Here is a 15629-nt window from a genome sequence, read left to right on the forward strand (position 1 = left end):
TCTGAAGAAAAATGTGTGTGAATAAGTCCCTGTGAGATGAGAGTGGAAATGACTAAAGACTATAAACTTTACATAGTTTTTCTATTCATAGCTGCAGTGTACATTCCTTGTACGAGGGGAAAGGGTTATAATACACAGACATAAATCCGGTCAATTTACATTTATGTTGGAGAACATCCACACCTTTCTGAGAATGAATTTAAAATATGATTTGCAACTCTCCAATCCTGACTGTCTCCTCCTGTGTTACTCATGCTGTTACAAGATTGATCTAGATTAGAAGGCCGTATCCACCCTTATATGTCTATCAGAGGCTGGTCACTGGGACCAAAAACAAAACAGCTATGTTGGCAGTTTCATTCAGTCTGTTGGTCCACAGTGGAATCTGGGTGAGGCAGTATTAACAGGATAAATCAGGTTGCTAGTGTGGCTTAGAGGGTGACATTTTTCCTTCAGGTAAGCGCTCTCTATATAATAGAGAAATATTTCTTTATGACATTGTTTTCATGTGCTTGGAATAGCTATGTTGGAAAAGCAAACGTAGTAGTAGTGATGGCTATTTAGCAGACACTTTGATTCTATTACTGAGGGGCAGAATTTTTTCCTGAGCTACAGACGGTTATATTGATCTGCTAATACAGGACTAGTAAAGGCCCAGTGCACAACTTTTGTGAAAAAAATACAAATATTTTAACTTAAATATTTTTCTTATTACAGATTTTTCAGGGGGTGCCGCAACACCCTCAGCACCCCTACTTCCTGCAGCTATGTACCTTGATAGAAAATGACTTAAGTAAAAGTGAAAGTCACCCAATAAAATACTACTTGAGTAAAAGTCTAAAAGTATTTGGTTTAAATGTACTTAAGTACTATGTTGGAAAACATACTAAATTGTCATACTTTAGTAAAAGTGAAAAGTAAATGCTACACATCAAATTCTTTATATTAAAGGTGCACTATGCAGATGTATAAAACTGAAAAGTAAAAGATGCAAAAAACAAAACTTAAGAACGGGAAGCATAGAAATAGTGCACATAGAATAGATCTACCGCTTCTTAGATTTGCTTTCAATGAGAATGACAAATCTATAACCAACCTTTTTATTTGAATTTGGTCAGGTCACACAATAAGTTACAAATTATAGCTTTAAGCAAACCAGACGGCACAAATATATATATATATATTTTTTTTTAAGGACCAACAGGGCTCACTCCAACATTCAGACATAATTTACAAACGCAGTATCTGTGTTCAATGAGTACGCCAGATCAGAGCCAGTAGGGATGACAAGGCATTATATTGATGCAGTTTGGCCCTAAATTATTGATACCCTTGATAAAAATGAGCCATAATGACTGTAAAATACATAATTCAAATACTGAGCTATATTGTATGCAAAAAATGGGGAAATTATTTTATTTTATACCAATACAATTGCTCAGAGAAAGATTTTGTTTAAGAAGTTATATATTTTTTTCTCAAAAAGGTAGGGGTCCAAATTATTAACAGCCCTAAAGATTCTTATAAATGAAGTAGTCAATTAGTAGTATTTGGTCCCGTATTCCTAGCAATGACAACATCAAACTTGTTGGATGCATTTGCAGTTAGTTTTGATTGTGTTTCAGATTATTTTGTGCCCAATAGAAATTCATGATAAATAATGTAGTGTCATTTTTGAGTCACTTTTATTATAAATAAGGATAGAATGTTTCTAAACACTTCTACATTCATGTGGATGCTACCATGATTATGGATACTTCTGATTAGAATCGTGAATAATGTTGAGTGAAAAAGATAGAGAGGGTCAAAGATCATACCCCCAAGATTACAGAGGGTCAATAAACAAATAAAAATAGTAAAGTAAAGAACAGATTCCCCCAAAAATGACTTACCACTGCTCATAAGGTACTTTCTAAGGGAATGACACACCCTTTCCATAGGAAGTTCCCACACCTATACACACAAACTCACAAGTGCACACACAAGATTGTGTACACAGAAAAGTGTGAGGTCTAAGGTCTGAGATCTAAAATACTGTGGTAAGAACTATTTGTACTCAATGAGGAAGTTGTTGAACATGTTAATGAACACCTGTTTTTGCAACACAGTTATACTGAAAGCACTGACCATTGGTCAGACAGATCATTGTTCACCCAGTAGGCACAACATTGACTTTAAAAGGATATTACCACAGAATGCTCAGAATTTCTAAGCAAATTACACTTGCATTTTGATGAGAGAACCTGTTTGTAGAAAGGTAATAGGTACCTTCAGACGGTTGAATGCTCTCGTACACTTTATTGCTTGCAACGTTTAGACCGGAACACATATCAAACATGTTTACTTGCCTAAGTCAATCGATATCACATACAGTATCTCAGAAAGCAAACTCAGCATTGGATAGGCCTAATGCCGAGCGGGGAAGTGATCTCGACTGTAACCTTGTTACAGCATATTTTATAGATAATCTTGATTTTCACATCAACATGAAAAGTGTTTCTACAACCCCACTGCTACTTCAGCCTACTGCAACATCTGATTTTGTGAGACACCCCAGCTTTCCACCACTGCTTTCCACCACTGCAGTGATCTGACCAGTGACTTACAGAGGCCTATTGTGATATGAAGCTTCAGATTTGTCCAACCAGTCCAACCATTGAGGGTACTCAGCAGCTAATATGACCCTATTGACACCATCATTTGTTTTTGAATAGTTGTTTTATTTCTCAGAAATTGTGGCATCACGGCAGGGTAACTTAACAACAGAAAATATGATCACAGCATGATTGTGTATCATGGATGATGGTAATAATAACAATCACATTGATCAGGATTATATAATTTCAAAACTACACACTCTTACCTACTTTAGACTTCAAGGCTAGCCAGCCACACTGGCTGTAACTCAAATCTCCAGATCGATAGAGTGGATCATTTAAAAGGCGCTGCAGAAGCTGGTTCCTTTGGGAATTCTTGCCAGGAAGAACTTCCAATAATCTCCTCCTGGGTTACAGTTTCTCAAAACAATTCTGCTCCCATGGTAAAACAGGCAGAGAGGATCAGTCAGTCTAGGGCTCGGTTTTGTCAAATACATCTGAATTATTTTGTTCTTGTAATATCAAGATAATATTCACTATACATGTGAACAAAACATTGAAATCCTCTCTAATACCTGATCTATCTAATGATAGATATTCTGAGACTTAACCTTTTGACAACTGTAGTGGTTTACCTTGATCTAAATATGCTCTTAGTGTTTTTTCTTCTTGGTTTTGAATAGGGGCCGGACGAAGGCTGAAGGGACCAGAGCCTGACACGGTGGATGATTCAGTGAGTGGATATACTGATATGAAAAACCTATTGCTTGCATGTGTGGACATCATGTGAATACTAAAGACTATGGGAAAGACACAACTTAAATTAGAATTTTTAATTCATCCCTATATAGCAACAAAATGAACTATACATATTTTTGTTCCAGATATGTGAAGAGCCATCTGAATTTATAGAGGGGGAGAGACCTCGCCCACAAGGATCCTCCCCTGTAGATGAATACCCTGAGACTGACGAATACACTGACATTGATAAACAGGTACAATACTTTATATTTCAACCAACCATGGTGACTTGTAGTTTGAATTTTGTCAGACACTCTGATTCATTTAACATTCCTTTTAGGGTGGAGGTGGGAGTGGCAAGAAAGGAAAGAGGGGTTTTGGGTCCCTTTTTGAAAAGCGCTCCCCTGCCAAGATGAGTGAACTGGAGGTCAGACATGTCTGCATTATATTGAACTCATGCAGAAGCATTGTTTCAGGTTGTCATTGGTGGTACATAACATGTAAAAAATAGATTTTTCTTCATTTTTTCCTGTAAACTCAGAGCTCAGAGTCGGGAGTGATTGTGAGAATGGCAAAAGAGACATGTGCCGAGGGTCTTGTTGTGAGCGGAGGAGGGAAGGAGGGCATCTTCATTAAGGAAGTGAGGCCAGAGTCCCCAGCCTCAAAGCTTCTTAGTGTACACGAGGGTAAGCAGACAACTAGCTCATACCATGCTCTTTCAGAAGTTCATTAAAAAAAAATTGCCTTTAGAGTCTGTAGTCAAGACTCTATAGTATAGACCAAATAGTTCATCTGAAAGCAAAGGACATATTGGTGAAATGTGCAGTGAAATGGGTGAAATGTGAAGTAATGGAGGCAAGATTGCTTTTGCTATCCAGGGTGAGAGACTCTTTGATATGACTCTTTGATATGCTTGTTCAACAGTTCAAATGGGGATTTATTGATCTTGCTATGTCTTCCTTTTGTTCATTCAGGTGATCAGATACTCAGTGCCACAGTGTATTTTGACGATGTTAAATATGAAGATGCCCTTCAGATATTGGAACATGCACAGCCTTACAAGATGGAGTTACTTCTGAAACGCAAACCAATAAAGATATCCACCCTTGAGAGTGAACCAGCCCTTGAATCCCAAGTAACTATCACTATGTTATTTTTCTGGATCTGTAGAGTAGTGCTATGTCTTTGGCTCTTTTTCTCATGAAGCAATCAATCAACATTTCATTTTTTTTTATCCTACAGGTGGAACAAGGTTCCTCTCTGGAAATGAGGGGACATTCAAAGACAAAAAGGCACGGTGACCGAATCTCTTGGCCCAACTTCCCCTCCTTTAGCAAAAGTCGAAAGTCCCATTTTAAGAGGTCTCACAGTACCGCAGATGCAGATGATCAGAGGAAGCTGGAGCTGAGCCCAACAACAAGTGACACAGAGTCGCCAATCAAATCTCAGGAGGCTGTCAAGGGCAGGACAAAGAAGCAGAAGATAAAGTTGTCAAGTCTAAAGATGAAGGGCCGCAAGAGCAGGTCTGTTGAACAGTCGGGCCAGGACACAGACATACTAACTGTAGAATGTGCGCAAGTTATGGAAATCCAACAGAGTCAAGATGACATATACTCACCAGATGGTCTAGAGAGCACATCAGGAGAAACACCTCAAGTATATGTGTTTGAATCAGAATCAGAAAAAATGGAATCCACCAAGATAAAAAATGAATGCTCTCTTCCGGACCTGACAGGCTCGGAAAACAAACAGCACAAGGTAGAACTCATCAGACTGGACAAAACTTTGAAAACCACAGACATAACAGTTGCTTTTGCTGATCAAGAGAGTCCCTTAACCAAGACATCTCTGGAGGAAAAGAAAAAGAAGAAAGAGAAGAAAGAGAGGTCAGAACTAAAGTTTAGGATCAAGGGAAAGGAGACAAAAGACAAACACAAGCAAGAAAAACATGTAAAATCATCCCCAAAAAGCATGAAGATACCAGTAGTAGATATCATAACATCTGATCTGTCTGCACATGACAATACCTTGCTGATTCCAACTATAGTATCACATACTAAGCTGATGGAGCGTCAACTCCCAATTGACATGTCAGATGTAGGATTTATCAGGAAATCCCCTCAGATTGGACAAGAACGAGACTTGAAAGAAACATATGTTAAAACAAATTTAAATGCACAGGAAATGCATGCTAAGGTCACCAGTATTACAATGGAACCTGACTTGCAGATGGAAATACAAGCTTTAAAGTTACCTACAGAGACAAGCATTGATGACGTTTTAGTACAAATTGGTACAAGGACTGCTACCAAGTTCAAGCTGCCAAGGGAGGACCTTGCTGACTTTGTTACCGCTGAACCTATAAAAATGACAGACGTGAGGATTGTAAAAATGGATGTGAAAAGCCTTAAAGTTGAGGATAGGAGGTTGAAGATACTTCCAAACCGTGATGATATTGAGATCCCCGGCATGGAAGATGCATCATCAACTGGCACCAAAACCCCAGTGATCAAACAGCCTAAAACAGCATTCACTCTTCCTGTTGAAGAAATTCAGGCGCAGACTGTTCAGATGGTTATAGACGTTGACAGAGTTAAAGAGGCTGTCTCCAAATTGCCAGGGTTCAAGCTGCCGAAGGGTGACACCGTAGGACTGCCTGCTCATCAAGAAATCACAAAGACAGATGTGAATGCAGAAAGAGTAAATGTGACAGTAGAAAACACCCTGTCTAAAATCACAGACATAAAGGCACAGTTGGACACGTATGTCAAAAAGACTGACATAAATGCTTCACCTGAGAAGTTGAGCCGGAGCTCAGTTACCACAATCAAATTGCCAAAGAACCAACTTTCTGATCTAGGTGCTCATGAACCTATTACTATGACAGAAATATACCATAAAGAAAGAAAAGAGGAAGCTGGAAGGACCAATGAGGTTGAAATCCAAATTGAACTCCATAAACGAGAGAACGTGGAGATACCTGGAATGGAAAATATACATCAAAAAGGATCTCCCAACCAAGTGGATAGGGGAAAAGAGTTGGCAGTACCAGTACCTGAGTGGCCAACCATCAAAGCCGAGGAGACAAATGTAATTCCTTACACTAAAGGATTAGATAAGAAGTCAAAGAAAGCAAAGATGTCAATGCCTGCTCCAAATGTCGCCGTAGATGTACCTGATGTGGAAAAGGACATTAAGGTTCAAGGAACTGAAATACCAGAACCCAAACTGACAATGTCAGAAATTAACATTGAAAAGCCAAGGGTTGATATTAAAGGTCCAAATAAAGATGTGGATGTCAATCTTAAAAAACTTGAAATGTTCACTTTAACAGAAGTCAAAGTGCAGGTCCAACCACCTAGCGTTGAACTCAAAGTGCCTTCTGGTGAAGTTGAAATACCTGAGGGAGCGGCTAAGGAAATTGATGGAAAAATAAAAAAGCCACAGATGTCATTTGGATGGTTTTCAAAACCAGAAGTGAAAGCACCCGAGGTTGATATCAGTCTTAGAAATGTGAATATTTCGCTTCCAGAAGGAAAGGTGGAGGTCGAAGATCCAGATGTGAAAATGAAATCTCCGGAAGTTCAAATTAAAATGAAACATGATATTGAGCTTGAGGGACAAGGAAGTCAATTTAAATTACCAAAATCTGGACTCTCAATGTCGAGGGTTAAAGGTCCTGAAATTGGCTTAAGTCTGTCAAAGATAGATGTAGATGTCGACTTACCAGAGGGAAGAGCAGACCTCCAACTATCTGATGTGGAAGTCGGAGTGCCCTCTGTTGAAGTTGAAATACCAGAAGCAGGTTCTAAAGATATTGATGTGAAAATGAGAAAGCCAAGAATGTCATTCCCCAAATTTGGATTTTCAAACCCTGAATTGAAAGCACCAGAGGTTGATATCAGTCTTCCAGAGGTGGATATTTCTCTTCCAGAGGGAAAGATGGAGGTCAAAGAGCCAGAGGTGGAAATGAAAACTCCAGAGATTCAAATTGATGTGAAAGATACCGTAGGCTCCCCCTCAAGATTCAAAATGCCAACTTTAAAATTCCCTAAATTTGGAGCAGCTTCTCCAAATGTCACAATAGAGGTACCTGATTTGGACAAGGACATCAAGGTTCATGGAACTGAAATACCTGAACCCAAGCTGACAATATCAGCATTTAACATTGAAAAGCCAAGTGTTGACCTTAAAGGTCCATCTATAGATGTCAATCGTAAAAAAAATGAAAATGTCACTTTACCAGAGGTCAAAATGAACGTCCAACCACCAAGCATTGAACTCAAAGTGCCTTCTGGTGAAGTTGAAATGCCTGAGGGAGCTGCTACAGAAATGGATGTAAAAATGAAAAAGCCCAGGATGTCATTTGGATGGTTTTCAAAACCAGAAGCGAAAGCACCCGAGGTTGATGTCAGTCTTACAAACGTGGATTTTTTGCTTCCAGACGGAAAGGTGGAGGTCAAAGAGCCAGACGTGGAAATGAAATCTCCAGATGTTCAAATTGAAATGAATCATGATATTGAGCTTGAGGGACAAGGAAGTAAATTTAAATTACCAAAATTTGGACTCTCATTGCCAAGAGTTAAAGGTCCTGAAATTGGCTTAAGTCTGTCAAAGACAGATGTAGATGTCGACTTACCAGAGGGAAGAGCAGACCTCCAACTACCTGATGTGGAAGTCGGAGTGCCCTCTGTTGAAGTTGAAATACCAGAAGCAGGTTCTAAAGATATTGATGTGAAAATGAGAAAGCCAAGAATGTCATTCCCCAAATTTGGATTTTCAAAACCTGAAGTGAAAGCACCAGAGGTTGATATCAGTCTTCCAGAGGTGGATATTTCTCTTCCCGAGGGAAAGGTGGAGGTCAAAGAGCCAGAGGTGGAAATGAAACCTCCAGAGATTCAAGTTGATGTGAAAGATACCGTAGGCTCCCCCTCAAGATTCAAAATGCCAACTTTAAAATTCCCTAAATTTGGAGCAGCTTCTCCAAATGTCACAATAGAGGTACCTGATTTGGACAAGGACATCAAGGTTCATGGAACTGAAATACCTGAACCCAAGCTGACAATATCAGCATTTGACATCGAAAAGCCAAGTGTTGACCTTAAAGGTCCATCTATAGATGTCAATCGTAAAAAAAATGAAAATGTCACTTTACCAGAGGTTAAAATGAAGGTCCAACCACCAAGCATTGAACTCAAAGTGCCTTCTGGTGAAGTTGAAATGCCTGAGGGAGCTGCTACAGAAATGGATGTAAAAATGAAAAAGCCCAGGATGTCATTTGGATGGTTTTCAAAACCAGAAGCGAAAGCACCCGAGGTTGATGTCAGTCTTACAAACGTGGATTTTTCGCTTCCAGACGGAAAGGTGGAGGTCAAAGAGCTAGACGTGGAAATGAAATCTCCAGATGTTCAAATTGAAATGAATCATGATATTGAGCTTGAGGGACAAGGAAGTAAATTTAAATTACCAAAATTTGGACTCTCATTGCCAAGAGTTAAAGGTCCTGAAATTGGCTTAAGTCTGTCAAAGACAGATGTAGATGTCGACTTACCAGAGGGAAGAGCAGACCTCCAACTACCTGATGTAGAAGTCGGAGTGCCCTCTGTTGAAGTTGAAATACCAGAAGCAGGTTCTAAAGATATTGATGTGAAAATGAGAAAGCCAAGAATGTCATTCCCCAAATTTGGATTTTCAAAACCTGAAGTGAAAGCACCAGAGGTTGATATCAGTCTTCCAGAGGTGGATATTTCTCTTCCCGAGGGAAAGGTGGAGGTCAAAGAGCCAGAGGTGGAAATGAAACCTCCAGAGATTCAAGTTGATGTGAAAGATACCGTAGGCTCCCCTCAAGATTCAAAATGCCAACTTTAAAATTCCCTAAATTTGGAGCAGCTTCTCCAAATGTCACAATAGAGGTACCTGATTTGGACAAGGACATCAAGGTTCATGGAACTGAAATACCTGAACCCAAGCTGACAATATCAGCATTTAACATCGAAAAGCCAAGTGTTGACCTTAAAGGTCCATCTATAGATGTCAATCGTAAAAAAAAAATGAAAATGTCACTTTACCAGAGGTCAAAATGAAGGTCCAACCACCAAGCATTGAACTCAAAGTGCCTTCTGGTGAAGTTGAAATGCCTGAGGGAGCTGCTACAGAAATGGATGTAAAAATGAAAAAGCCCAGGATGTCATTTGGATGGTTTTCAAAACCAGAAGCGAAAGCACCCGAGGTTGATGTCAGTCTTACAAACGTGGATTTTTCGCTTCCAGACGGAAAGGTGGAGGTCAAAGAGCCAGACGTGGAAATGAAATCTCCAGATGTTCAAATTGAAATGAATCATGATATTGAGCTTGAGGGACAAGGAAGTAAATTTAAATTACCAAAATTTGGACTCTCATTGCCAAGAGTTAAAGGTCCTGAAATTGGCTTAAGTCTGTCAAAGACAGATGTAGATGTCGACTTACCAGAGGGAAGAGCAGACCTCCAACTACCTGATGTGGAAGTCGGAATGCCCTCTGTTGAAGTTGAAATACCAGAAGCAGGTTCTAAAGATATTGATGTGAAAATGAGAAAGCCAAGAATGTCATTCCCCAAATTTGGATTTTCAAAACCTGAAGTGAAAGCACCAGAGGTTGATATCAGTCTTCCAGAGGTGGATATTTCTCTTCCCGAGGGAAAGGTGGAGGTCAAAGAGCCAGAGGTGGAAATGAAACCTCCAGAGATTCAAGTTGATGTGAAAGATACCGTAGGCTCCCCCTCAAGATTCAAAATGCCAACTTTAAAATTCCCTAAATTTGGAGCAGCTTCTCCAAATGTCACAATAGAGGTACCTGATTTGGACAAGGACATCAAGGTTCATGGAACTGAAATACCTGAACCCAAGCTGACAATATCAGCATTTAACATCGAAAAGCCAAGTGTTGACCTTAAAGGTCCATCTATAGATGTCAATCGTAAAAAAAATGAAAATGTCACTTTACCAGAGGTCAAAATGAAGGTCCAACCACCAAGCATTGAACTCAAAGTGCCTTCTGGTGAAGTTGAAATGCCTGAGGGAGCTGCTACAGAAATGGATGTAAAAATGAAAAAGCCCAGGATGTCATTTGGATGGTTTTCAAAACCAGAAGCGAAAGCACCCGAGGTTGATGTCAGTCTTACAAACGTGGATTTTTCGCTTCCAGACGGAAAGGTGGAGGTCAAAGAGCCAGACGTGGAAATGAAATCTCCAGATGTTCAAATTGAAATTAATCATGATATTGAGCTTGAGGGACAAGGAAGTAAATTTAAATTACCAAAATTTGGACTCTCATTGCCAAGAGTTAAAGGTCCTGAAATTGGCTTAAGTCTGTCAAAGACAGATGTAGATGTCGACTTACCAGAGGGAAGAGCAGACCTCCAACTACCTGATGTAGAAGTCGGAGTGCCCTCTGTTGAAGTTGAAATACCAGAAGCAGGTTCTAAAGATATTGATGTGAAAATGAGAAAGCCAAGAATGTCATTCCCCAAATTTGGATTTTCAAAACCTGAAGTGAAAGCACCAGAGGTTGATATCAGTCTTCCAGAGGTGGATATTTCTCTTCCTGAGGGAAAGGTGGAGGTCAAAGAGCCAGAGGTGGAAATGAAACCTCCAGAGATTCAAGTTGATGTGAAAGATACCGTAGGCTCCCCCTCAAGATTCAAAATGCCAACTTTAAAATTCCCTAAATTTGGAGCAGCTTCTCCAAATGTCACAATAGAGGTACCTGATTTGGACAAGGACATCAAGGTTCATGGAACTGAAATACCTGAACCGAAGCTGACAATATCAGCATTTAACATCGAAAAGCCAAGTGTTGACCTTAAAGGTCCATCTATAGATGTCAATCGTAAAAAAATGAAAATGTCACTTTACCAGAGGTCAAAATGAAGGTCCAACCACCAAGCATTGAACTCAAAGTGCCTTCTGGTGAAGTTGAAATGCCTGAGGGAGCTGCTACAGAAATGGATGTAAAAATGAAAAAGCCCAGGATGTCATTTGGATGGTTTTCAAAACCAGAAGCGAAAGCACCCGAGGTTGATGTCAGTCTTACAAACGTGGATTTTTCGCTTCCAGACGGAAAGGTGGAGGTCAAAGAGCCAGACGTGGAAATTAAATCTCCAGATGTTCAAATTGAAATGAAACATGATATTGAGCTTGAGGGACAAGGAAGTAAATTTAAATTACCAAAATTTGGACTCTCATTGCCAAGAGTTAAAGGTCCTGAAATTGGCTTAAGTCTGTCAAAGACAGATGTAGATGTCGACTTACCAGAGGGAAGAGCAGACCTCCAACTACCTGATGTAGAAGTCGGAGTGCCCTCTGTTGAAGTTGAAATACCAGAAGCAGGTTCTAAAGATATTGATGTGAAAATGAGAAAGCCAAGAATGTCATTCCCCAAATTTGGATTTTCAAAACCTGAAGTGAAAGCACCAGAGGTTGATATCAGTCTTCCAGAGGTGGATATTTCTCTTCCCGAGGGAAAGGTGGAGGTCAAAGAGCCAGAGGTGGAAATGAAACCTCCAGAGATTCAAGTTGATGTGAAAGATACCGTAGGCTCCCCTCAAGATTCAAAATGCCAACTTTAAAATTCCCTAAATTTGGAGCAGCTTCTCCAAATGTCACAATAGAGGTACCTGATTTGGACAAGGACATCAAGGTTCATGGAACTGAAATACCTGAACCCAAGCTGACAATATCAGCATTTAACATCGAAAAGCCAAGTGTTGACCTTAAAGGTCCATCTATAGATGTCAATCGTAAAAAAAAATGAAAATGTCACTTTACCAGAGGTCAAAATGAACGTCCAACCACCAAGCATTGAACTCAAAGTGCCTTCTGGTGAAGTTGAAATGCCTGAGGGAGCTGCTACAGAAATGGATGTAAAAATGAAAAAGCCCAGGATGTCATTTGGATGGTTTTCAAAACCAGAAGCGAAAGCACCCGAGGTTGATGTCAGTCTTACAAACGTGGATTTTTCGCTTCCAGACGGAAAGGTGGAGGTCAAAGAGCCAGACGTGGAAATTAAATCTCCAGATGTTCAAATTGAAATGAAACATGATATTGAGCTTGAGGGACAAGGAAGTAAATTTAAATTACCAAAATTTGGACTCTCATTGCCAAGAGTTAAAGGTCCTGAAATTGGCTTAAGTCTGTCAAAGACAGATGTAGATGTCGACTTACCAGAGGGAAGAGCAGACCTCCAACTACCTGATGTAGAAGTCGGAGTGCCCTCTGTTGAAGTTGAAATACCAGAAGCAGGTTCTAAAGATATTGATGTGAAAATGAGAAAGCCAAGAATGTCATTCCCCAAATTTGGATTTTCAAAACCTGAAGTGAAAGCACCAGAGGTTGATATCAGTCTTCCAGAGGTGGATATTTCTCTTCCGAGGGAAAGGTGGAGGTCAAAGAGCCAGAGGTGGAAATGAAACCTCCAGAGATTCAAGTTGATGTGAAAGATACCGTAGGCTCCCCCTCAAGATTCAAAATGCCAACTTTAAAATTCCCTAAATTTGGAGCAGCTTCTCCAAATGTCACAATAGAGGTACCTGATTTGGACAAGGACATCAAGGTTCATGGAACTGAAATACCTGAACCCAAGCTGACAATATCAGCATTTAACATCGAAAAGCCAAGTGTTGACCTTAAAGGTCCATCTATAGATGTCAATCGTAAAAAAAATGAAAATGTCACTTTACCAGAGGTCAAAATGAACGTCCAACCACCAAGCATTGAACTCAAAGTGCCTTCTGGTGAAGTTGAAATGCCTGAGGGAGCTGCTACAGAAATGGATGTAAAAATGAAAAAGCCCAGGATGTCATTTGGATGGTTTTCAAAACCAGAAGCGAAAGCACCCGAGGTTGATGTCAGTCTTACAAACGTGGATTTTTCGCTTCCAGACGGAAAGGTGGAGGTCAAAGAGCCAGACGTGGAAATTAAATCTCCAGATGTTCAAATTGAAATGAAACATGATATTGAGCTTGAGGGACAAGGAAGTAAATTTAAATTACCAAAATTTGGACTCTCATTGCCAAGAGTTAAAGGTCCTGAAATTGGCTTAAGTCTGTCAAAGACAGATGTAGATGTCGACTTACCAGAGGGAAGAGCAGACCTCCAACTACCTGATGTAGAAGTCAGAGTGCCCTCTGTTGAAGTTGAAATACCAGAAGCAGGTTCTAAAGATATTGATGTGAAAATGAGAAAGCCAAGAATGTCATTCCCCAAATTTGGATTTTCAAAACCTGAAGTGAAAGCACCAGAGGTTGATATCAGTCTTCCAGAGGTGGATATTTCTCTTCCCGAGGGAAAGGTGGAGGACAAAGAGCCAGAGGTGGAAATGAAACCTCCAGAGATTCAAGTTGATGTGAAAGATACCGTAGGCTCCCCCTCAAGATTCAAAATGCCAACTTTAAAGTTCCCTAAATTTGGAGCAGCTTCTCCAAATGTCACAATAGAGGTACCTGATTTGGACAAGGACATCAAGGTTCATGGAACTGAAATACCTGAACCCAAGCTGACAATATCAGCATTTAACATCGAAAAGCCAAGTGTTGACCTTAAAGGTCCATCTATAGATGTCAATCGTAAAAAAAATGAAAATGTCACTTTACCAGAGGTCAAAATGAACGTCCAACCATCAAGCATTGAACTCAAAGTGCCTTCTGGTGAAGTTGAAATGCCTGAGGGAGCTGCTACAGAAATGGATGTAAAAATGAAAAAGCCCAGGATGTCATTTGGATGGTTTTCAAAACCAGAAGCGAAAGCACCCGAGGTTGATGTCAGTCTTACAAACGTGGATTTTTCGCTTCCAGACGGAAAGGTGGAGGTCAAAGAGCCAGACGTGGAAATTAAATCTCCAGATGTTCAAATTGAAATGAAACATGATATTGAGCTTGAGGGACAAGGAAGTAAATTTAAATTACCAAAATTTGGACTCTCATTGCCAAGAGTTAAAGGTCCTGAAATTGGCTTAAGTCTGTCAAAGACAGATGTAGATGTCGACTTACCAGAGGGAAGAGCAGACCTCCAACTACCTGATGTAGAAGTCGGAGTGCCCTCTGTTGAAGTTGAAATACCAGAAGCAGGTTCTAAAGATATTGATGTGAAAATGAGAAAGCCAAGAATGTCATTCCCCAAATTTGGATTTTCAAAACCTGAAGTGAAAGCACCAGAGGTTGATATCAGTCTTCCAGAGGTGGATATTTCTCTTCCCGAGGGAAAGGTGGAGGTCAAAGAGCCAGAGGTGGAAATGAAACCTCCAGAGATTCAAGTTGATGTGAAAGATACCGTAGGCTCCCCCTCAAGATTCAAAATGCCAACTTTAAAATTCCCTAAATTTGGAGCAGCTTCTCCAAATGTCACAATAGAGGTACCTGATTTGGACAAGGACATCAAGGTTCATGGAACTGAAATACCTGAACCCAAGCTGACAATATCAGCATTTAACATCGAAAAGCCAAGTGTTGACCTTAAAGGTCCATCTATAGATGTCAATCGTAAAAAAAATGAAAATGTCACTTTACCAGAGGTCAAAATGAACGTCCAACCACCAAGCATTGAACTCAAAGTGCCTTCTGGTGAAGTTGAAATGCCTGAGGGAGCTGCTACAGAAATGGATGTAAAAATGAAAAAGCCCAGGATGTCATTTGGATGGTTTTCAAAACCAGAAGCGAAAGCACCCGAGGTTGATGTCAGTCTTACAAACGTGGATTTTTCGCTTCCAGACGGAAAGGTGGAGGTCAAAGAGCCAGACGTGGAAATTAAATCTCCAGATGTTCAAATTGAAATGAAACATGATATTGAGCTTGAGGGACAAGGAAGTAAATTTAAATTACCAAAATTTGGACTCTCATTGCCAAGAGTTAAAGGTCCTGAAATTGGCTTAAGTCTGTCAAAGACAGATGTAGATGTCGACTTACCAGAGGGAAGAGCAGACCTCCAACTACCTGATGTGGAAGTCGGAGTGCCCTCTGTTGAAGTTGAAATACCAGAAGCAGGTTCTAAAGATATTGATGTGAAAATGAGAAAGCCAAGAATGTCATTCCCCAAATTTGGATTTTCAAAACCTGAAGTGAAAGTACCAGAGGTTGATATCAGTCTTCCAGAGGTGGATATTTCTCTTCCCGAGGGAAAGGTGGAGGTCAAAGAGCCAGAGGTGGAAATGAAAACTCCAGACATTCAAGTTGATGTGAAAGATACCATAGGCTCCCCATCAAGATTCAAAATGCCAACTTTAAAATTCCCTAAATTTGGAGCAGCTTCTCCAAATGTCACAA

The 15629-nt window shown here is 40.1% G+C and overlaps 1 protein-coding gene across 1 annotated transcript; it reads left to right on the forward strand.

Moving 5' to 3' along the window:
• The first annotated feature begins 368 nt into the window (after positions 1-368).
• On the forward strand, positions 369-9839 carry LOC112262455 (neuroblast differentiation-associated protein AHNAK). The gene is made up of 7 exons (XM_024438101.2): positions 369-456; positions 3281-3330; positions 3482-3592; positions 3679-3765; positions 3880-4024; positions 4313-4473; positions 4581-9839. Exons 4-7 carry the CDS (start codon positions 3751-3753, stop codon positions 9204-9206), a joined length of 4947 nt encoding a protein of 1648 aa, XP_024293869.2. The 5' UTR covers positions 369-456; positions 3281-3330; positions 3482-3592; positions 3679-3750; the 3' UTR covers positions 9207-9839.
• Positions 9840-15629: the final 5790 nt, after the last annotated feature.

Source organism: Oncorhynchus tshawytscha, linkage group LG11, assembly GCF_018296145.1.
Source record: "Oncorhynchus tshawytscha isolate Ot180627B linkage group LG11, Otsh_v2.0, whole genome shotgun sequence".
NCBI classification, from domain to species: Eukaryota; Metazoa; Chordata; class Actinopteri; order Salmoniformes; family Salmonidae; genus Oncorhynchus; species Oncorhynchus tshawytscha.